Source organism: Tiliqua scincoides, chromosome 3 (assembly GCF_035046505.1).
Source record: "Tiliqua scincoides isolate rTilSci1 chromosome 3, rTilSci1.hap2, whole genome shotgun sequence".
Lineage (NCBI taxonomy): Eukaryota > Metazoa > Chordata > Lepidosauria > Squamata > Scincidae > Tiliqua > Tiliqua scincoides.
This window is the reverse complement of record NC_089823.1, coordinates 94,072,150-94,096,882: the sequence shown is the minus strand read 5'-3', so window position 1 is coordinate 94,096,882 and position 24,733 is coordinate 94,072,150. Positions and strand designations below refer to the sequence as shown.

Genomic DNA, 24,733 nt, shown 5'->3' with positions numbered 1-24,733 from the left:
TCAGTTATCTTCAGCAGCGGATACTTCTGGACTTGAATCCATATCACTGAAGGCCTCTTTATTTGTAAAGGTGGTGCTCACAGTCAAACTGTGCCGAGGGTTCACAGGGGCCAGCTCATTTAGAACAATATTGTCACTTTTCACAAGAGTTGTCTTGTCCATGTTCTCTTTGCTGTGCTTTGCAATGACTGCATCAAGGAAGTCTAATTTTGGTTGCACAGTGCCACTTTCAAACAGGTATTTTGTGAAATAGGATATTCCAATGTTGGTGAAGAAGGAAGTAAGCATGGACAATGTCTTAAAGGGGAATCTCTGGATGTATAAGCCTGTTTCATTATCCTTGTACCAGCCAGGATAGAAAATTAAGGGCTGCAAGCGTAGATACTGTTCTCCGCCAGTAATTCGAAGTGCAAGGCCAAAAACATATCCTGCGATGGCCCCATAGGTATTGGTCCCTTTAATAAACAGGACACACAAGAGCTGGGGGAAGATGATGATGTAAACCAGGTCAGAGCTGAGGTACCAGAGTCCATACACTGACTGAGTTAGCAGGGCCATGGCTGTTGCTGATGCTCCAAACAAGAAAATGGTGATCCTCATGACCCAAACTATTTCCTTGTCGGATGCCTGCAAGATATAGGGACAGTTTTGTTTTTCCCCCCATCACTTCAACTATTGATTTATCTTACAAAAACATATTATACATATATGTATACACATTCAAGTTTAGTAAAAAGAGATTCTTGAATTAAGGATATTGATTTGTTGCTCTCAGAAGCATCTTGTCACCCTGGAGCTTCAGAGATGCAGATGTAGGGGATGGTCCTTTGAAGGAACTAGTCACTGACAAGTGAATGTCAAGCTACATGCTTAGAAATATCGCTTTGTACAGTTCACATTGTATGTAGATGGTGGGACTGCATACTGGAGTCTACCTCCTACAAAAAACCCTTCTCTGCACACAGAAAGCTAGGGCATTGTAAAGACAATTATGCTAGAACTCTTCTCACTGAAATGCTAGAAGATCACACCGCTCCTGGGTCATTTGAAGCTGCCGCCACAAGGCAGCTGCACCAGTAGAATTCTGCAGGATAGCACCAAGGCAGGTAGGCTAGTGCAGGGGGTTGTTCATGGGCAAGGAGGGTGAGGGCAAGGGGAGTAACTCAATGAGGAGAGGGAGGAACCAGGGGGCGTGTCGAGGGCAGAAAGAGGTGGATCTGGTGGCAGTGAATTTTGCTGGACCAAATCCCCCATATTTCAACCTTGCACAACCCGGTTCTACTCAGACCTGAGCCTGAAAAAAGTCCATTGTTCCTTGTAATGAGGGGTGGTGGTGACTTGACCATTGCACACATCTTAAGGGTTTGGGGCACCAGAAGCCATTGCTATGCACAGAGTTCTCAATTTGCTTCTCAGCGCTTTGCAAGGCTCAGAAATAACTATGCTTTCCCTGTTTTATCTGGTAAATATCCCACTGGCCACTAACTGAAGCAATGCTATCATATCCCATAAGGAAAAATATCTTTATAATTTAAACTCACACTTTGCCGAAATGACAGCTGGTAAATATTCCGCGCAAACATAGAGCTAGCCGAGAGGATTGAAGAGTCAGCTGATGACATTACAGCGGCAGACACTGCCCCAAGGCCAAAGAAGGAGATATATACCGGACAAAGATACTGAAGGACAATGGGTAGAATCATGTCACCTTCATTTCTATCCTTGGGGCTTGCCCCCGCATATTCAGTCCCATAATCAGTCTTGTTCCAAGCTGTAACACAAACATGCATGGATGATATTATTACCAGATCTGTATGTACCAAGCACAAAACATTAGTTAATTAATTTTGCACCAAAGTGACCTGAGTTCTCAACCCTGAATAAATTATGTTAAGCTATTTCTGCCCAACATTGCATATACGTAACAGGGATCAAGAGTGTACACCTTGGCCTGAGCAGAAATGGGGTAACTAAGGAGGCATGCATATTTTTGATTACAGGGCATAATTTATTGTCATGGGGAAGGGCAAAGAGATGTGTAGAGACATGAATCTTGTGTTTTGACTGCAAGGAATCCTACTCAGCCCAACAGCAGTTCTGAGATTTCACCTGAACTGCCCATACACGGTCAAGTCTAACTTTGCATTCCTGACTAGAAAAGTGTTTAACATAAAGCAAGAATGTTGGTGATATGAATGTTGGTCAATCACCGCACTTTGACCTGCCCCTCCAGAGCATGCCAGTACAGAGGCATGAAATTACTCTTACCTCAGTGGTGGGCTCGTGCAGAGTGCAGCTTTTTGGGTGGCCAGCCAGGAGTCTTCCCTGGTTGTCCTCAGTTGTGTCATGCTCACCGAGCCCCTCCCACCCATCCTTTGTCTAGTCTGAGATTACCTGATTGCCATTCATGGGAACCAGGTAGGAATTTTTTGCTATCAGCCTGACTGGTGCCTTGACTGGTGATTTTTTTTTTTTTTTTTTGCATATTCCAGTCTGCTGCATCAGTTGACTCTTTCCATTTTGTTATCTATGGTCACTTTAGGCAGGTGCCATGCAGACTAGTAGACAGGACTTGCATGCTTGGTGTATATTCTGAGATGAGCAAGGTCAGGGGGTGAGCCAAGACTACTCAGACGATACTTGTCTGAGTTGGTGCAGCAGTTCAGGTCCGTGAAGGGGTCATGTTCAGTAGCAGTGACATTTGCAGAATCTGACCCCCTTCCTAGGCTTCTGCCTTCATAGGTTCACAGGGACTTGCACCAGCAATATTGTTGGTGCCTGCCTTAATTGACCCACAGGGCTGGCAGGGATTTAACCCAGGAGAAGGAAACAAATGTTTCCTTCCCCTAAGGAGATCTCCTGAGTCTAAAACTTCACCATCAGATTCAGCAGGAACAGAGTTGACACTGCTGCATTGCCACGTGGGGGCTTAGGTAGGACTGAAAGTCTTTATGAGATCACATCATGGATTTCCTAGCATCACATGTTTGGCCTGAAGTAATAATGAACTGTACACAATGTACCTGTTGATGCACCTACTGCACCAAGGAGTACTGCAGGGAGCGCCATCACCAGACATCCAAAAGCTGCTAGAAAGGACAGAACTTGAGCATACATAGCAGATGAAGAAGAAAGGACTCGCTGAAAATATGCTTGCCATGGCACACCTCCTAAAATCTGCAAATATAATGTGCAAATCATTCATTATTGCTAACTATACTCATTTGACGTGCATACATTCTTTTTTACTTTTACTTTTACATTTTACTATCTTCAAAGAGATTCCACCTGGTAATATAATAGTTGAGTAGCTGAACATTCAGCATGAATGCAGGGCATTTTAAGTCTTGGAAGGGTCTACTTCTTGTATAGTCAGATTGCACAGTCAAACATGCAGAGAGGGCAAGCCAAAGTTTCCCCAACATTTGCTACCTTTGCTCTTTTAGTGTTGCTTTCTGGTTCCAAGTGCCCAGAGGAAACTGTGAATTTCTTTACCATATTGTGCCCTCTAAAAGTGCTGGGGAAGAGCAAGCTCCCTTGCAATCTACTAATACTCAACTTCCATGCTATTATTTTCCTTCTGGACAGGGATTAGTTCCAGAAAGTGTCCCCAGTGAAAGACGCAAGGAACCCAGTGAGCCGTGCTGTGGCCTGTGGAAGCCCCCTGCTTGAATGCTGCTTCTTGTTACAGTGCTCTCCCTAGATAAGCTTCCAGGACTTAATTCCTGGAATTATATGTCAACCAGTTGCCATTCCTCATTAACTTTCCATTTATCCTTCATGGCTTCATCTTTCAGTCACTTCACACAAGATGCAATGGAAACGGTGCTGGGAATTCATCTTGTAAGAAACCACTCTCTGATATGCTTCTTGACCTGCTCAATAGCCTACTGTTGAGGGTATATTTACTTGCATTTTCCCATCCATTCTCCCCTTGATTTCTAGTTTCCCATCTTCCCACTACTTGCATATCACTCTTCCCAGATTTATTCATCCAACACACTCCACTCAGCATCCCCACTCAGTCATTCTTTATGTTTCTTAAGCCACCTGCAAGCGAACTGTCTTTCAGCACTTTCGCATTCATGTTTATTAGATATAGTAACATCACTTATATGGGGACATTAGGTGAGCATGCAGTTAGATCAGCATTTCTCACCATATGTCCCCTCCTGTACCACTTCACATGGTCGCCCTATTGGAAGTACCACCAGAAATAACGGGTGATAATGTCATCACCAGTTACTTCCGGATTGGGAAGCCAGACACAATGTGACAAACACTGTTAAAAGGCTCAGGGCAGACAGGAGGACTTTTTTGAGCACACAAAAAGTGCAAGCTGTAGCTCGGCCTGGTGAGCTAAGCCTCCTACTGCTGCTTGCTGTGTTGTGTTGCTGGTCGTGCTGCCAGTCAGCAGGGGTCTGGGGGTCTCATGCATAGCACCAGACACCATCTCAACCATGGGTAGTATGAGTACTGGTTGAAAAACGCTGACTTAGAGCGCAATCCTAACCCCTTATGTCAGTGCTCTCCAGCACTGGCATAGCAGTGCCAATGAGACATGTGCTTCATCCTGCAGTTGGGTATCACTCACGGAGGCCTCCTCAAAGTAAGGGAATGTTTGTTCCCTTACCTCAGAGCTGCATTGCCCTTATGTCAGTGCTGGAAAGCACTGACATAAGGGGTTAGGATTACGCCCTTAGATGGTTAAAAACATTTCAGTCCAAGTTACTAAACATTTTAGCCATTTTGCAATGTTAGCATTTGCCAAATAAAACCATGAAAGGTTAAATGCCACAGCCTCTCATAAAAGCGCTCACCAGTAAGAAGGAATTGTCAAGCCATGTGTAGATATCAGGCGATTTAATTGATCCAAGCCAAGGCTCTTGGAATACTTCATGTACAGCTGTATACCCAATGTCTGTTACTGCGGGATGAGACATTGCAAATGGAACACTGATCCACTATAACAAAAGAGCAATAATTCAAAAATGGTTGCTAAACAGATCATGAAGAAATAGCATCAAAATATAATCCAGTCATCCTAGAACAGTTCTTACATTCCAAAGACAAGCTTGGTAGCCAAGAGAATACAGACATTACCTTTTTTGATTACCACATTTTTATCCAACAGAAAAGCACTATTTTGTCATATACCAAAGCCAAAAGGGGAAAAAAGATGGAAACTAGTAATTTAACACACACAGCCCTATGATAAACTAAATCTGACTAAATGTTTACTCATTTAGGGCGCAAGCCTAACCCACTTTCCTGCACTAAGGTAAGGGCAATGCAGCTCTGAGGTAAGGGAACAAATATTCCCTTACTTGGAGGAGGCCTCCACGAGTGCCACCCAACTGCAGGATGCAGTGTACGCCCCATTGGCATAGCTATGCCAGTGCTGGAAAGTGGGTTAGGATTTGCGCCTTAGTCAGTTTAACTACCTATAAGACGTAGTTAAGGGGTACTGTATTCATATACAAGTCAAAAAGTATGCCTTAAAATGGACTCTGAAAACATTGGTTGACTTATACAAGGGTCAATGTGGTCGAGAAAGCTTCTAAGAATAGTTGCCTCGTGAGCTAGAGGGACTGGCTTGAGAAGCAGGACTGAGAAGGTGGGTTAAAAAAAGGAGCTGTTTTGTTCTAAGGCAGCAAAATAAAGAAAGCAAACAAAAAAAGGAGCCATTTAGCTTTGTTCTGATGCAGCACAGAGAAACTGAAAGAGAGGTGAACTGTAGTCTATGAAGGATGCTGCTATGAAAGTACTGTAATGTCTTCCTTACAAAGCCTACAACTCCCATGAGTGCCTTCATCTCTCTTCTTTCCTTCTTTGGAGAATAGCTCCATTTCTGTGCTGTCTCAGAAGAAGAAATGGCTTTGTTGTTTGCTTTCTGTTGCTGCCTCAGAACAATTACCGGTTAAGTAGTTTCAAATATTTCAAAGAATTTTATAAACCCATAAGTTTTACTTTCAACTTATCTGTGGATCATAGCTAATTGTATGATTTTTGGCTTAACATGTGCCCTCAGCTTATCCATGAAATAGACTTATACATGAGTAAATACGGTAATTTATCACCTCAGCCATGTTAACTTTAGAAGTAATAAAATGGACTGAGCTGGATATGGGAAGCTTTCAGTGTAAATGACAATTCCCCTTAGAGCCCTAACAGCTCACACTAAGCAGGCTGGTGCTGAAATTATATTGTAGAAACACACAAATCTAGGATAAAAAAATACAGGAGGGCCACACAGAATACATTGGACTGCAACAATTTGACAATACGGATGTTTTGTAAAAACTAGGAGAATAATCTTTTTAGATTGTGAGCCCTTTTGGGACAGGGAGCCATTTAGTTATTTGATTTTTCTCTGTAAACCGCTTTGTGAACTTTTAGTTGAAAAGCGGTATATAAATACTGTTAATAATAATAATAATAATAATAATAATAATAATAATAATAATAATAATAATAATAATAATGGAGAATTACAGATGGAAACATCAGAGAAAAGGACTAGTGTGGAAGCAACCCTGGTGACAATGCAGTTGACCCCTTTCAATGATACTAACCTCACTGAAACTGTTTTGACTTCCCTTAAAATTCAATGGATATTTCACCAAAGAAGAAAATCTCACCCTCAAATTTCACATTTTTGGGGGGGCAACTCTTAGACTAGTGCTTCCAAACTTTTTAGCACCGGGACCCACTTTTTAAAATGACACTCTATTGAGATCCACTAGATAAAAATTTAATGTTTTATTATTAATAATAAAATATTAATTAATAATAATAGGGGTCCTCTGCTCCCAAGGCTGCTAGAGACCTTACCCATAGCATGTTTGTGTAGACATACATACAAAGTAGTACGTCTAGCAACTCTCCCTAGAATTGGAATTCATGGACTGTTCCCTCCAACCTTTACAGAAGGTTTACAGAAGGTCATTTCAGGGTACCCAGAAAGCTGAACTGGACAGCAAGATGTACAGTTAGGAACTTCCAGACCAGACAAAAGGTTGAAACTGGCTTCACACATGATCTATGGCATGCCAATTACTAGTGAAAATTGGAAAATGTAACATCTTAATTTGGGAGTATGAAGATGACTTCATATCTCAGGTTAACATTCTAGCTATCAATTTGCTTCTGCAAGAAGAATTGGGCAAGGGTGCTTTGCAAAATATTTTTTAAATATTTAAAAAACTTTTTGCGACCCACCAAAAATTGGCTCGTGGCCCACTTGTGGGACCACCACCAAGACATTAAGACTGGATCTCTCTTGATTATGGTTATCATCCTAGGTGCTAGTCCAGAATCACCCCCCCCATCTTACCCTCATAAAAAGAGCAAATTGTTCATGCATGAATTGTCACAGAAGCATCAGAGAACCACATGTTCAGTGGAGCTATGAGATAACCAGCACTTATGTACATTCTAAACTGAACCCTTTAGCACCAGATGGGAGCAATACTAGAGTGAAATATGGATGTCTTAGTACAGGGCAGCAGTATCTTGCTGTTGTAAAGATGTGGGCATGGATCAGCCATAGCCCTCATTCTTCTCCCATCAGCAGGCATGGGTTAAATCTATAGAGAATGTGAAAGTATGGGTCTATGTTGCTTTTATGTAGATTACAGCTAACATAAGCATTGTTTTTGATTGAAAGAATGTTCATTTTTTAATCATAGTTTTGCAGTCTTTCCCATAATTTAGGTCTAGCAGAAGCATCTGATTCCTACATTATACACAGACTAAAACTACCATGGTTTCAAAAATGGAAATGTATATGGAAACTCACCAGTCCTAAGAAAATGCAGAATAGCTGGACCACATCAGTATAGGCTACTGAATAAAGTCCCCCCACCAGAGTGTACAGAGTTGCAATTAGGGCAGAAATAATAACTGAAATATTCATATTGATGTCAATGATCACACTTATGGTAGCACCTGCAACAGGGGATGGAGTGGGGGAAGGAAACAAAATAAGCCTAATTTAGTTCTTCATTCTTTTTTATTTTTTTCCAGCATGGCTGACTGATCAATGCAGTTATAGTTAGTCTCTAAAATAAGTTGATTGTTTATTGGAAGTGGTGGTAAGACAGACTCATTAGCAACCTAGTCTGTACTGCATCTTCTCTGGAGGTTGATACCTCTGTAAAAAGGAAGCCTCTTGGAAAGACCGCCTGGTGGTGACTCATTCGAACTACAACTGTGTCACGTAATGTTGGACGTCATTTTGTTTTCCACACCACACGGCCATCTTCCTCCTTGACCGTCAACTTTCCTCCTCAGCCAGCAGTAACGTTTTTATGTCCTGCTGCCAGGCCTGCACCTCCCACTCCTCCAGTGTCTCCTGCTCGGTCCTCCTGGGGCCTGGATGCTGTGAACCCATCACAGCAATCACAGCAATCAAACTGAGGGCAGTGGGCTGGTGGCAGGCCTCAGCAGTTCATCATCATCAGACCAACCTGCTCCCCAACAGGTAACTCCTGTCTTTTAAGTCTAAATGACAAGACATACTCAAGATGTCAGGCTCCCATCTTAGGATTGGTACTGAGAAATCCTTCCTATCACATTAGTGCTGAGGCAGCTCGACAATATAAAGGCACTGTACCTTTTGCTCCACTCTTCTGTCTGCCCCTTTGCCCCAACTTCTTCCCCACTAGCTGTAAATGGTGAGAAGAGAATGGTGGGTGAAAGAACTGATGGAGAAACAGGACAGGAGGGTCAATGGCTGCATTCTCTACTGCCTTGGAACTATAATGGTAAATGAGGATCTCTGCTAACACTAGACAGGTCCTCTCATGGATTGAGAACTGGTTGGAGGCCAGGAAGCAGCGAGTGGGTGTCAATGGGCAATTTTCACAGTGGAGAGAGGTGAAAAGCGGTGTGCCCCAAGGATCTGTCCTGGGACCGGTGCTTTTCAACCTCTTCATAAATGACCTGGAGACAGGGTTGAGCAGTGAAGTGGCTAAGTTTGCAGACGACACCAAACTTTTCAGAGTGGTGAAGACCAGAAGTGATTGTTAGGAGCTCCAGAAGGATCTCTCCAGACTGGCAGAATGGGCAGCAAAATGGCAGATGCGCTTCAATGTCAGTAAGTGTAAAGTCATGCACATTGGGGCAAAAAAATCAAAACTTTAGATATAGGCTGATGGGTTCTGAGCTGTCTGTGACAGATCAGGAGAGAGATCTTGGGGTGGTGGTGGACAGGTCGATGAAAGTGTCGACCCAATGTGCGGCGGCAGTGAAGAAGGCCAATTCTATGCTTGGGATCATTAGGAAGGGTATTGAGAACAAAACGGCTAGTATTATAATGCTAGTACATTAGTAGTATAATGCTAATGTACAAATCGATGGTAAGGCCACACCTGGAGTATTGTGTCCAGTTCTGGTCGCCGCATCTCAAAAAAGACATTGTGGAAATGGAAAAGGTGCAAAAGAGAGCGACTAAGATGATTACGGGGCTGGGGCACCTTCCTTATGAGGAAAGGCTACGGCGTTTGGGCCTCTTCAGCCTAGAAAAGAGACGCCTGAGGGGGACCAGATTGAGACATACAAAATTATGCAGGGGATGGACAGAGTGGATAGGGAGATGCTCTTTACACTCTCACATAATACCAGAACCAGGGGACATCCACTAAAATTGAGTGTTGGGTGGGTTAGGACAGACAAAAGAAAATATTTCTTTACTCAGCGTGTGGTCGGTCTGTGGAACTCCTTGCCACAGGATGTGGTGCTGGCGTCTAGCCTAGACGCCTTTAAAAGGGGATTGGACAAGTTTCTGGAGGAAAAATACATTACGGGGTACAAGCCATGATGTGTATGCGCAAGCTCCTGATTTTAGAAATGGGTTATGTCAGAATGTCAGATGCAAGGGAGGGCACCAGGATGAGGTCTCTTGTTATCTGGTGTGCTCCCTGGGGCATTTGGTGGGCCGCTGTGAGATACAGGAAGCTGGACTAGATGGGCCTATGGCCTGATCCAGTGGGGCTGTTCTTATGTTCTTATGTTTAGACTGTCAATGAAGACTATAACCTCTAAATCAGTGTTCTTCAACCTTGGGCTCAGGACCCCAATGGGGTTGTGATGCCTCAGTTGTGGGGTTCCAGCAACTTACAGGAATTAAAAAGTTAATTCCTGGAATAGAGCACCACCAGATAGAGGGAGAGGCATCTGGTACCTTTTAGGTACCAGGAGACTGTGTCCAAGTCCTGCTCAGGTTCTTAGCAATTCTACACTTAAGGTGCCAGGTTTCGACTTACCTTGCCAGCACTGGAAAACTTTGAATAGGATCTGTACCTACATGGTGTTTGTCAGGACTCAATGTTTAAATGGGGGCTAGTTTCTACCCCTCAGTTTGATTGCGGGTTCTCCCATCAAACCATGTACCACATTGTGTCTGGCTGCAAACTGAGGGCGGATACTGGCCCATGGTCTGACCTTTTTCTTTGAAGGTGACTCTGTCCTTGAATGGCTGCATGAACTGGACATTGACATTTGATCTAGTCTAACTGATATATAAGTCCATGTATTATATGCCATACGCTAAATAAATAATTCTTAGCAGTTGTGCTAAAATAGCTTTCACTAGTGCCAGGCTTCATGGTACATTTGTCTGCTCTCTCTAATAAGAATATTTGGTTACAGTGAACAGTGCTGAGAGGGCAAAACAGAGGCAGGGAGTGGGTAGATTGGGTCCCAGCAGGGGTGTGGGACCAGTGGTGGGTCCCCAGTCCCTTATATATGTATGTATTGGGGTTGTGGTGTGGAAAAGTTTGAAGACGACTGCTCTAAAGGTAAACAAGGATCTCTGCTAACACTAGATTCGGAATGAAAACTAGCCACCCAGTTGTGATCCACTAAGATCTAAAGTGCTACTTTTCACACAATTGCTTTTTGTTAATTTTGCCACAATGGGCTTGTTTACTTATGCACATACATAACTTGAGTTCTCTACTTTGGCTCACAATACATTACTGATGATAGAATGTGTGGAGCGCTGGGCTGGTTGAGACAATACATCTGACCAATTCCACCAAATCATGTGGGAAGAAGTGTGTGCACCATCTAACCCCTGCATCATCGCATGGCAGGATGCTGAACACTCAAACTGCTCCACACAATGTAATCCAATATCACTTTGAAGTAGTATTTAAGTTGCACAGTGAGGGGCAGTTTGAACATTCCACCCCAAGCTGATTTGGGAGTGTAGAATGACACACAGGATGGGGAGGCACATCAGTCCAAGTGGACATTATCACTCAAACCAGCTCACTGCCTTTGAGGTGATATGTAAAGTCTATCTGTGGTGTCAGACCTGTGATGGTCATTGATTCATGCAAGCCATCAATTGTATTCATGTCTGCATGACTCAGGCCTGTGAATATCTGGAGGAGCAGGGTAGAAACAGCAAACTTGTCCTGAGTCTGTAGCTCTTCGTAGGCATGGCTTCAAGTATGTTCAACCCATCAGTATTCCCTTAGCACCTATAATTGAGTCATCTTGCCTAGTTTCTAGTCTGCAAGGCACCCATTTCTAACATGCTTAAAAGGCAGTCACAATGCTTGGTTTCTCATTGTAAAACACCACAGAAGTCTTCCTCCTAAATAGAGCTCTGTTTCTAAAAGAACACATATTTAAAACTCCCTGAAGCCACTCAGATTCCATCACCCCAGCATGCCATTTATTCTCTGATCTCTGAACACTTGCCATAGAATTATGGTTAAAAAGCTCCCCATGGCTTTGCTGCTAATCAGAGTGCAGTGGGAAAGAAGGTTGATTATTTTTATTTTTAAAAGAAGCCACTACCACACAGTTTTACATATGCAATTGGTGTGTGTGTGTGTGTGTGTGTGTGTGTGTGTGTGTGTGTGTGTGTGTGTGTGTGTTTTACGAAGTACATAAAATTTCATTGATTTGTCTGAAGAGCTCCCTCCATATCAGAAGGGCTATCAAACTATATGCTTGTAACAGAATAGTAAAACAAAAACCAAACCAACAAACCAAAACCCAAAACAAATCAAACAGAAACAACATACACCCAGGGTCAAAGTTCACAGTTTTCAAAATACTGTATAGCGTGGTAATCATTCTGCATGCACATTTTCACTGGAGTTTTGTTTGACTCTGGTCCCATAAATGGGACTCAGCTTCAGCATGACTCAGCAACTACAGTTTCACTTAAACTGGAATACATGCTCACCAGACTGAGGAACCTAGTCGCCATAGTAAAGTGGACCCTAGCACACCCATCAGACATACGAAGCAATGTACAGGATAGGCACGATGCACACAGGCACACACGCATAGATCTCTATCTACATAAGTTAGATTTTGGGCAATTGGGATGTATGTAATAGCTGCATCACATATTATCTCTTAAATGTGTGGGCTGTGCTACTAGCTTTTCTACCAAAACTCTAGCTCAGTGTTTCTCAAACTTCCCAGGAGATTTACTCCCGGGGTAAGTCTTTGTGGGGGCGGGGCCATAGGCAGCAATGCGATCCCCAGGATCACGCCCCTGCGGGGGGAGGGGGGCTATTTTTCAACTAACCTTTTGTGCTCCCAGGGTCCAGGGGGTGTGGGGAGCCCTGTGGAGTGCTTTCAGGGTTCCCCACGGCTTCTAAACAGTGAAAGTTCCAAGCATGACGAAAGCACTCTGCAGGGCTCCCCACACCCCCTGGACCCTGGGAGCACATAAGGTTAGTTGAAAAATAGCCCCCCTCCCCCCACAGGGGCATGATCCTGGGGATCGCTTTGCTGCCTCTGCGCCCGCCCCTTAAAGGGAGCGGGGCATCATTATGCAAACTGGTGGGTCACGACCCACCAGTTTGAGAACCACTGCTCTAGCTCAAATGAAGATTTTCAAAGCAAAATATTTCTGTTTCTATGAGCACATGTGTGTTTCGATAAAAAAAAGCAACCAAATAGAACTGCAGACGAGAAAGCTGTGGCTCCTTGAAGGCTACTGTCAAACACTAAATAGTATATGCAAACAATATCAATAAATTTCATCTGTTTGTTGACTCCCCCCCCCACCTACCCACATTCCACAATATTTGATCAGACTCAGTTCAGTCCAAGTCAGACAATTATGGGTAAAAAGCATCTTCAGATTAGATTTTATATGATAATCAATTTACAATTACAATATCAAATGCAAGTAATGAGAAGTATTTGAAATCTTCTTCACCGTGCAAGATCTGTGGCTTTATATTCACAATAACATTTTCAATTGCAATATAATCACTCAAATCTCTTTAAAGTGAACCCAAGTTGTATAGCGAAAGCCTTTTATTATTAATCTCTTCAAATGCTACTATAAATAAAATGATATCTGGCATTGCTCAACAGTATTATACAACCAGGGGCACAAGCCTAACCAGGTCTACTCAGAAGTAAGTCCTATTGTGTTCAATGGGACTTACTCTCAGGAAAGTGAGGTTAGGATTGCAGCCCAGATTTCTGATAAACAAGGGTTGCCACATTGTTGATTTGGTTTTTTGAGCAGGTCACTTTGAATTTAAATTCAGCTTGTAATTTCATGACGATACACACACACAATACAAATGCTCATATACACAAACACTATATTTTGTTATTACTTATATGTATGTATATATTTTATGTAATGGCTGATTTGTCTTGGCCACTTTCCTTCTCACACAGCTATCTAGGAATCACTGCTTACCTCTGCTTCATACAATGGAATTTTTATCAGTATTCTTACCTAATGCAGAAAAGATGGCTGCAGCCCAGAACATCTCCCCCATTACGGCAGGTATAAAGATCAGTCCTCCCATCCGTTTTCCATAAATTTGCTGAAATGGGTCCAACATTGTCACATAGCCTTTGGAACGCATGGGCTTTGCAAAAAACAAACCACCTGAAAAATCAAATAACAGAAACACCATAAGATCTGGAACTAGAAGTGATTTTGACAGTTATCTGATCCAATGTCAGTATCAAGTCTGCTGATACTGCAGACCTGATTGTAGTTTTTAGATTATTTTATTGATGTTGTCTTGTCATTTTCCTTGGTATGTTTGTTATTGGGTTTTGTTAGCTGCCTTGATTTGTTCAGAAAGGGGAGGAAGAACTAAAAACAGGACCAGGATCTGGCACTGTGGTGGCCTTTTACATCTTATTGTCTTGTATTCCAGGCCTGCACATATTGTGATAGCCCAAGCTGAACACAGCTCTGCAAGGAGCTGTTCTTAGCACAGTGCTGACTTTTTTCAAAGCAACCTCTGAACAGTGAAAGAAGGACCAAGGGGATGTATTGTCATAGCCAAGCTGTTTTCTGGTCTGTGGATTCAATCTTGACTTGAGCTTGAACTGTGCTTTCTTAATGAGAAACTTGGCATTTTGCTTCATTCATAGCTTACCTACAACAAGGCTAAGAGCATAGCCAATGGGTGCTTGTGCCCAAGCCAAACCATAGCCTGGTAAATACACAGCTTCAGCTGTCCCATTGATGTAACCACCTCCAACCCAGGTAGCTGAAGAAGAAACAGAGAAGAACTTTAGGGTATGGAAAAAGAAAAACAGCAGAATTTATGTTATTATTAATAATATTAATTTATGTTATTAATATAGATCTATAGAGACAGATATAGGACAAATCCACATCTCAGCTGAAAACTGCTCAGCAGACATACCCTTTATCCACATATTTGACTACTGCAAGGCATTTGATTAGGGGGCCGCCCTTGAAATCTAATTGGAAGCTGCAGCTTGCTTTGTACTCGGTGGCTGGATTAACTGTCCTGGTTGCTCATCCCTATACACGCTTTCCTGGGAGTAAGCCCCATTGAACACAGTGAGAGGAGACATGCATAGGATTGGGCTGTAAAAGCCCTTTACGGAACAATTCAGGGTGTTGGGCATTGACCTACATAAGATCAGGGTGTTTGAAGGCCTGCCTACTTTCATACAAACCTTTCCATTAATGATCTTGCTTAGATGCCCTGCTCTATGTGTCATCACCTGCAGAGGTGAGATGGGGAGCACAACTGAAGACGGGGCCACATCAGTGGTGACACAGTTAAGAACTGTCCTCCCTAAGGACATTTAGTTGACACCAACATTGCTATCATTTCTACTTCTTGTCTCTCCTATTGCTATTTCCTTTGTTCCAAAGCTTTCAATGGATGATTTTATTCAGGATGACCAAGATACAGTGGAGGACAGAATGCCTATATCTTTAACCATTGTATAGAACAGGGAATTTGGGCAGGTGCAGCTTTTCTAGACAATGGTTAAAGGTATAGGCACTCTATACCATTGTATCTGGTCAACCTAATCTTATTATGCTGCTCTGTGTTTTTATCTGCTTTCAATGCTGTTTAACAGAGTTTGTTGATGCTTTTATCATTTTGCTATCTTACTGCTGTTATTGTTTTATTGCTGTTATGTATTCCTTGCCATTTATTATGTTTTCCTTAAATTGTTTTAGTATTTGTTGGGCACAGTGTAAAACTTGGAGCAAATGGTGACTGGACAGCACAATTCTAGGCATGTTTACTCAGAAGTGTTCACCTGAATTTAGTAGGATTTATTCCCAATTTGGGGCCCAATCCTGTCCAATTTTCCAGTGCAGGTGCAGCTGTGCCAATGGGGCATGCACTGCATCCTGTGGTGGGGAGGTAGTCACAGATACCTTCTTAAGGCATGGGAACATTTGTTCCCTTACCATGGGGCTGTATTGCGGCTGCACCTATGCTAGAAAATTGGATAGGATTGGGCTATTACTGTGCACAAGATTGCACCTTAAGAAACCTGCCAAAATAAACATATTTACATTATACCTGAAAGGTGTTGTGGATTTAACTATTATAAAGACATGTAAAAGGATAAGAGAGAACAGACTGAAGAAAGGCTATGTTAAAGCAGCGACTCAAATGTTAATCTTGGTTTTCTTTTTTGTTCTAATTCTGTGTTGGAAAATTTCTGAACTGATGGTTTCACAAAAGCCCTGTCTTCACTCACGTGAGACGTAGTGGCATCTGGGATGTAGCTGTCTCCTAAGCAGCTAATGAACCAGTTCCCAGTGACATCTCAATCAAGTGGGGGATGTTGAAGGCAATTCACATCCAGATATCTTCAATCTAATTCACCTGATTTTTTATTGTTTTCAACTGGTTTTTTAACTGTCAAATGATTCTTTATTCTCCCAACTCTGTTGAAATTTCAGCCTCAGTTTTCAAAAAGTTTTGGTTATTTTAGCAATGATTTTTTTCTTAAAAATCAATCTGCTATTTTGGGGGAATGCATGTGAACTCCCCCCCCCCCAGTTGAAATTTGAACTGTTTTGAATGGATTTCAATTTTCAATTTAGCAAACTGAATTTGCTAAAATTCAGAAATTTGCATTTTTATTTTAAACAAAATCATGCTGTCAATGAACTAACATATTTCAAACTGGTAATAGTATGTTTGCAGATGAGGTGTTCCAAAATTAGCTCAATGCTCTTACAACATTGTGCAAAGGCTCTGCTGTTTCAGCAGAACTTCCAGCCACATTGCTCTCAAGAGTCAGGCCTTTTCTACAGAAAACACAGCACAGCTACAGGGAAAAAAATGTTAAGTGGCACAAGGTGAGCTTTGGATGTTGGAGACCTTGGGTTTAATCTTTACTGAAGCAACTTTAGCAGGGTTGGTAAAAAACAACTGCCTATTAAGAAAATAAACAAAAAAAATATTTTAAAAGTTTAATATTAAATTTTTTTAAAAAGGCCTATTAAAAATTTTTTAAAAAGCTGCTTCAGTATGTGAGTGTGAGGATCCAGTGTGTGAGTGCAAATGTGAGGGACTTGAGCGCATGGGAATGGGGGATTAAACCTGCTGCTTTTCCTGCTGCTATTTGTCCCCAAAGTAGTTGCTTCACAAGCAAACAGCAGATCGGGAGAGGGTATGTTATTGGTAAAATGGCACTGGGAAAAGCATAAACCCCTTCTTAAACTTTGTTCTATTGTCCATTGCTTTTTGTTATTGAGAGAGAGAGAGAGAGAGAGAGAAATTTATAGACTTACAGCCTAATTTGACCCCCCTCCCCATGCAGCCAGGCTAACAGAGCACCATGTGGGGCAGGGACAGACAGTACTGGAGCCCTTCTTGAAGCAAGGAGACTTTTGTTCCCTTAACTTGGCATGAACCTCTGCTGCCCCAAGAGGGATATGTGCCAGCCATTTTGCTGGCACAGGACTGAGGAGAGTAAGGGAAAGGGAATGGAAGAAAAAGCAAAATCAGATCCTGGCGCATGCCAGTGCTGCTGAGATCCAGCTCCTATGTTCTCTGTTCTGCCCCCTGCTCATTCCCTCCCTACCCAGAAACTCTCCTGTTCCTCTCCCTCCCTGCTCCATTCTGCCCCTTCGCCCCCTTCCTGCAATGACTAATCTGCCTTAGTGCAGGTTGCCGATGTGTGGTGGCATCCCCGAAACGGCCACTGTTTGTGACATCATAAAGTCATGTACACTGTTACATGTACACAGGGCTCTTAAGGCACCAACACCCAGCCCTCTTCTTCCTTTAGTGCTGACACTGTTGTACAGGCTTTTACAACATTGCATAACCTAGTTAGGGTTGGGCTCTTATACATTTATCCTTAAACGTATAAGGGCCCAATCCTAACTAGGTCTTACAATGTTGTAAAAGCATGTACAACAGTGTCAGCACTAAAGGAAGAAGAGGGCTGGGTGCTGGTGCCTTAAGAGCCCTCTGAGACTGCCCAGCTCCCAGCCCTCCTCCAATCCCTTACCCCTGCTAATTGGGTAAGAGGCACTTTTTCAAGTGGGTGCTCCTTTTTTAGCAGGGGAGAGTAACTGGCCCACCTCACCCCAGCACTGTCTGTTCTAGTGGCTGTCTGCTGGTATTCTTTTGCATCTTTTTAGATTGTGAGCCCTTTTGGGACAGGGAGCCATTTAGTTATCTGATTTTTCTCTGTAAACTGCTTTGTGAACTTTTAGTTGAAAAGCGGTATATAAATACTGTTAATAATAATAATAATAATAATAATAATAATAATAATAATCCCCCCACAGGGGAGGAGACTCTTGTGTTCCAGGCCGGGCCAAACAAACCCTGATCTCGCTGCTTACATTGCATGATTGGTACACTTCAAATATAATAAGTAGTTTTGTTCTTAAGATCCCAGAGAACTAGATTTGAAAATTAGTGTCAGTGAGCACCCGAAAAAATGAACAGGGCAGAGCTACATAATGACTTCCAGTATCGGAGACCACCTTAAAGAGTGGTTCTAGTTGTGCTCATGACAACTAAGGGTCCAATCCTATCCAAATTTCCAGCACTGATGCAACTGTGCCAACACAGTGTGTGCTGCGTTCTATGATGTGGAGCCAATCACAGAGGCCTCCTCAAGGAAAGGGAACATTTGTTCATTTAACTTGGGGCTGCATCAGCACCGGAAAGTTGGATAGGATTTGGCCATAAGTCAATATAGAAGCCGGGAGCTGGAGTAACTGACAGCCCAGTTCTGAACTGCTCAGTGCCCAGGTTCGCAGCGGCACCAAAATGGCTGCCATTGCATCCTGAGTGTGCTGGGCAGCCAATGTGGGCTCTCAACGTCTCCTCAGAGGAAGGTAAGAAGCCGCCCAATGGGGGTACTTGACTGCACCAGCTATTTAGCCAGCACAGAGTAAGGTCGGGCTAAGAGGCCGGACATGGAACTTTGGACCCGACGGAGCTGAGTGCCAATCCTGCCCTGCCCCCACCCCAACCCTTGAACGCCTCCCTTCCTGCATTGACTTACCTCTCCACTGCCCAGCACTCACACAGAGCTCTGGGTGGCATCACACCATCCTCCGACTGGTGCCAGCCCGGCACAGGCTTGTGCTAAGCCTGCTCCAGCAATGACTGCCGCAAGTGTGACTTACAGCATGTTTGCAACAGTGCACGCCAGCGGTGTGCTGGTGCACATTGGTCAGGATAGGACTTTAAGGGCTCAATCCTATCCAATTTTCCAGTGCAGCTGTGCCAATGGGGCATGCACTGCATCCTGTGGTGGAGGGACAGTCAAGAAAAGGACAGTGGGACAGGAGATGACAGCTGTGTTGAAGAAATTTGACGGGTAGGACTAAAGTTTATCCTTTCATTATTTAACAACTTAGAATGTGTCTGATATGACTTGGTGGTTTAACATTGCAAAAGTTTGTTTTCTGATATAGCCTCCCAGGTGGTCTATAAAATTAATAGTTTTAAGAATAAGGGTGAGGTACTAAGTAAAGTCGGTGTTTACCTTAAATGCCCTGTATTTCTGTTATACTTGATAATACAGTAGGTCAGGCAGCAAAAAAAGGTCTAAAATCTGTTTTATGTTCCTAAAAAGGAATATGGGACATTTATGATGTATTCATTAAGTTGTTGATTTATGTCTGGTACTACTCCATCACTTTCCCAAGTGAAAAAAACATTTTTTTTTTCAAACCCTCTTTGATTAATGGTTGAGGAAAAGAATTAAAGGCATAACCTCTGGCAAGAGTGGGTGCAAGATGGGGATATCTTACTAAATTTTTAGGGGCATTGTGGAATGTTCAAATTGTGCTTATTATTTAATTTTTTAAATTCCAAACAACGTAGAATTTATCAAAAGATTACTTCATCCTCTAACTGTTGGAGTTTATCACATTTGTATTGTATTTACATTCCCTTTATTTTCAACTTTCCCGTACCTATAAATCAATGTATAACAAAGTAAACGAATGGAAAAGAAATGGAATATATTCAGTATTTGCTATAAAGAGCCCATTCAGAGGCAAGTAGCAGCATTGGGAACTGATTTCTACTGGAAAAATGGCACAGGGGGAAGACCACCTAGCCTATGCACTGCAGTACCAGATTGGAAACCCTTACAACTGTTTTTTGATTGAAAAAAGATGGTGCCACACTTAAGGATGTCTATATTCCATATAATTTGGCCCTAAAATAAAATATAAGTACTGTACAAAGTACACTGTGAATGAGCAGATTAACAAGAAAATAAGTGATCAAGTGAATGAATCAATGGGGAGCAGCTGTGTACACCGCCCTGAGCTCTTTGGAGGAAGGGCGGTATAAAAATGTGAAAAATAAATAACAATAAATAGAGGGCTCCTCAAGGTAAGGGAACATTTGTTTCCTCACCTTAGGGCTGCATTACAGAAGCACCAGAAATAGAAAGTTGGATAGGATTGGGCCCTAAGTTGTTGCAAGGACTAGACATGCTGAGTTCTTAAAGTGGTAAGGGACCTGAGCTGTGTTTTCTTGATTTCACCCTCACCAGTCACATAGATTCTTGAAGGTGCTACATTTAAAGCCTTTGTTTGCATTCTGGGTACATGCAGGTTAAATCTGAGAGATGACCCTGAAAGATCTATAGACTTGGAAAAGGGACAGATTTGTATGTGATTTTACTTTGGAAGTGTGTGATTTTTAGCAGAAAATGGCAAGGGAGGAATGTGAAACTGCCACCTACCGGCGCCACTCCAGACTCCAGAATTGATGGGGGACGGAGTATTTAGAATGGCCAGGGTTGGCCTTAGGAGCTGCAGGGTCAGAAGTGAGAGTTTGCTGCAGGGGCTTTACCCCTCACTGCTCCCCTACTTACTGGATGAGTAGTAAATGCATCCAGGGCCAATGGTGTCTGTAGCAAGGTACATATCCCGGAAGTAGGTGGTGGTGACATGATGACATCACCGCCAACTGCTTCTGGGGAACCAATTTCAGGCAAAACAGTCTCAGGGGCAGGCGGACAGGGTCAATCAGCAGTGACAGTCAGCTCATTGCACCAGTCTCATGAGCACCAGCTGACAAGGGAAGTGCTGGCTGAGACAGCAGGTGATCCATTTGCAACTCTAGCACAGGGCCTCCTCATGCAGGGTGTCTGACTGGGTGAAATCACCCTATGGCCAGCTCTGAACATGGCTGTAGACTGCCCATTGGTTCTGCCTGACCTGGACTGATTATAAATACTTCCTGATCAAGCTTGTGTACTGCATAAATACATATAAATACAGCTGTAAATCTCAGCAAGAAGTCAGAGGGCCTTAGTGGAAAGATAAACGAAGATTTCCTATTTAGGGAGTGGCCAACTGTTCTTCCTTTGATCTTACTGGAGACTGTAGAGAATCCATCAGTTTGCTAAAATATGCAGCATTACCTAGTATCTGACCCCTCTGATAAACAGTGTGGACACAGACAAAAAGGGATGGCATGAAGCACTCATTCCAATCCCTTGGTGACTTGATGATGATGATGACTAACACAAAGATTAAAAGGGGCTGCTTGGAGCATACATCTCAGTATTATTCCCTACCAAAAACAGCAGTATTCTTCCCTCTGCCTACAATGCAACGGATGCAATGAAGGGATGACAAAGACCCTATTGCTATTTGCACAGTGGGTAGTGATAACAGTGTAGCTTGTCATGCATGTATGCAACAGAATGGCATTGATAGCTAATACCACTAAAGGCACTAAATACCACTAAACCTTTTTTTTTGGTTATGATAGACATATGGGTGGATTGTTTACAACAGGATGCGCGGATATGACCTACTATGGGATTATCCCCATTACTCCAGGTCAGAAGCTCAAGTATTGATCACTCTTGTTGGTTACTTATGAATTCTGTTTTTGAAAGAAAACTATATACTGTTCACAAAGCTATCGCAGTATCAAACAGCAGATTCTTTTTATGTCCTGCTTCCACACTTTGCAAAAAAAAAAAAAAAATTACTATTAGCATGAACAAAGGGTTGGATATTGATTTCAGAGTATGTCTTCATACACATTCACCCAATTCATTTTTCAGGAACTCAGTCAGGAAACCCTCTTGAAGAAATTGCTGAAACATACAGATCTAAGACGCTTCATAGAATAGCCAGGACTTATTAAAGGCATAAACGTCATCTGTGCATTAATATTACAGATGTTGCTAAAGATGCAGAGAGAGAATAATTTTCACATACAAATCAACTCATTATATAGATCTTATATTGGACCCTTTCTTGCACCTACCTAGTGCTTGCTAACTGGGCAAAGAGGCACCTTTCAAAGTGGTGTCCTCTTATATTTAGCAGGGAGAGAGCAACTATCCCTCTTCACCCCAGCATGCTATCTTTTCCACAGGCTGTTGCTGGTGTCTCTTCTGCACTTTCTCTCTTTTTTTCAATTGTGAGCCTTTTGGGGACAGGGAACCATTTATTGATATATTTTACTAATAAACTGCTTTGTGAACTACTCCTGTTGAAAAGCAGTACATAAATATTCTTAATCATCATCACCTTCTTGCATACAATTAGTATTAAGCATGGTTCCTGAAGTACCTTACCATGGTACTGTTTAGAGGGCTATGCATGTCAATGTCTTGACTAGAGAATCCTGAAACCTTCCCCCAAGGAGACCTTAATGGCAATCAGGTGTTTTTTCCCCCCCTAGTGAGTGTACCTCAGAATCTGGAGTAATTTAGAAATGAGGTTTTAACATATGATCATTTCACCTATTGGAAAAATATATGTACAGTGCCAATTAGAATAAATGTTGCTGCTCTATGTCAAAAACTATTTCTATGTCGAAAAAAATCTCTTATTTCTTCCAAATTCTTCTAGCAGGACTTGTTTATATTTTGTGAATAGCAGGTGCATTTAGTGTTGATTCTTGTGATTATTATTATTATCATTATTATTTCCTATAGATATTACTGGTCAAGATGTATGATTTACCATTTTCTAAATATTTATCCACATAGTTAATCACAACAGACAGCTGATGCTTCTTCCAACATTCTCATAATTTCAGGACTGCCAATTAGTTCTGTGGACAAAATTAATGTCATTTGTCTTCCAAATGTTACAATCTATTCTTCCTGTCTGAGGAAAACAGGGATTAGCAAACATTTTTAATATTTTAACACCTGCAAACCAAAAAGCAATGTGGGATTATAAGAAAGTTAATTGACACAAAAGTTTACAAGATTAGGAAACTACCAAAATATCTATTTTTCCTTGGTGCAGGTCCCAGCATTTTATAATCTTGGGGGATAGATGGACGGAGAATGGAAATCCAAGAGACAACTGTGACTATACCTTGTAGTAAATGGGAGAACAAAGACTTTCACTCTTGAATTAATATTTGAAGGGGGGAGGGAGAGGATTTTTGCTTGACTGTTGATTTAACTAACATCCTATATAATTTTCACATTACACCTGTAGATGTAGCTGTAATTGTATGAAAATTTCATTGCATTTGAGAATGTATCAAGCAACCAAGTTATATCTTATTTGCAAATTGGTACTGCATAATTTAAAATCCAAAGTTGGAAATATAACACAAAAAGGAAATACAACATTAAAAGAGAATAACTACATTGGGAAGGTGTAGGGTTTTTTCCCCCTCTCCTGAATGAATTTAGCCAGCCTGAACAGCGAAGCCCCTTTATAAGTAGAGTGGAGTCATTTTAAATCTAATGACATTTAACCCAAATCCCAAATGACAGTTTGGTAACACAGTTGAAAACAGAGCCATAAACACTTCAAGCAATTCGGTGCATTGCGACTCACCATTTTGAGTCGCAATAGTGACTCAATAGTGACACCACTTACTCAATGGTGACACTGGAGAGGGAAAAGAGACCTGATATTGTGTAAAGGAAATATTGTACACACCTCTAGATCCATCAGATTCTTTCTTCTGATATCAGAGCACATACTAAGCTGACTATGCTGGTTTAATTGCAAACATCCTGTCTAACTGTTTTGATGATTATGTTGAGAGAACTTTAATTATTTGATTAAATTGTGATAAGCCCTGCTGAATTCTTGGTATAACCATACTAAATTGATCGCTGAATCTGGTTCATATTTAACTGAGCGCATGTCAAATGGTCTTTGTTGCATGATATTTGATTCCTCTTTGCACGTAATCATTTTGGTCTCATCAGTAGATCACAGTCCAACAGGTTTTGGAATTATAAAAATAAACACGATACATGCTCCATTGACAAATTCCTATGACTCCCTGTTGTATATTAGTAGATTACCCCTTATGTATCAGGTTTATAAGCCAACAGAGGAACAGGAAAATTAGGCTGCAATCCTATGTGCACTTACTTGGGAATAAGTCCTATTGAATGCAATGGGGCTTACTTCTGAGTAGGCTTGCATAGGATTGTGCCCTAATAAGTGTTTCTTTGGATCACATTGAAGGTATTAAGAGAATGGGGAATGTGGTTCATAACTTGTAAACATTACCAGAATATATTAGATAACTTGTGATTGTATATTGACATTGACTTGTTCATACTACATTATTCAGTAAGCCCAGTAGGGTGTATTTTTCAAAGGCAAAAACAAAACACACAGGTATGTGATTCCCAGTGGGACTGGTTAAAAGTTTCCTGGCAGGATTGTTTATATGGCAGACAATTTGATGAAAGTTAGGTAATTTTAGCTATGATCTGTGAGGTTGTGCCTTTGAAAAGATACAGTAATATGCACATTAAATAAATGAGAGTACACTTAATTTACAGGTTTTTTTTTAAAAAAGAGTAACATACCAGTCATTGTAAATCCGCCAACCAACAAACCAATATCTCTTCCACCAACTATAATAGCTTCACTCCGATCTCCATCACTGCCAGCATTTTTGGTTTTCCAAGCAGCCCATATTCCAACTAACAGGATTGCCAAGTAGAACACAATGATGGCTATCAACCCCGCCACGTGGAAAGCCAT

The 24,733-nt window shown here is 41.9% G+C and overlaps 1 protein-coding gene across 1 annotated transcript; it reads right to left on the bottom strand.

Annotated features, from left to right (window-relative positions):
- Nucleotides 1–24,733, bottom strand: SLC5A7 (solute carrier family 5 member 7). The gene is made up of 8 exons (XM_066622195.1): nt 24,556–24,733; nt 14,394–14,507; nt 13,736–13,891; nt 7,802–7,950; nt 4,821–4,964; nt 3,024–3,177; nt 1,542–1,771; nt 1–627 (listed from the first exon to the last, which is right to left on the bottom strand). Exons 1-8 carry the CDS (start codon nt 24,731–24,733, stop codon nt 1–3), a joined length of 1,752 nt encoding a protein of 583 aa, XP_066478292.1.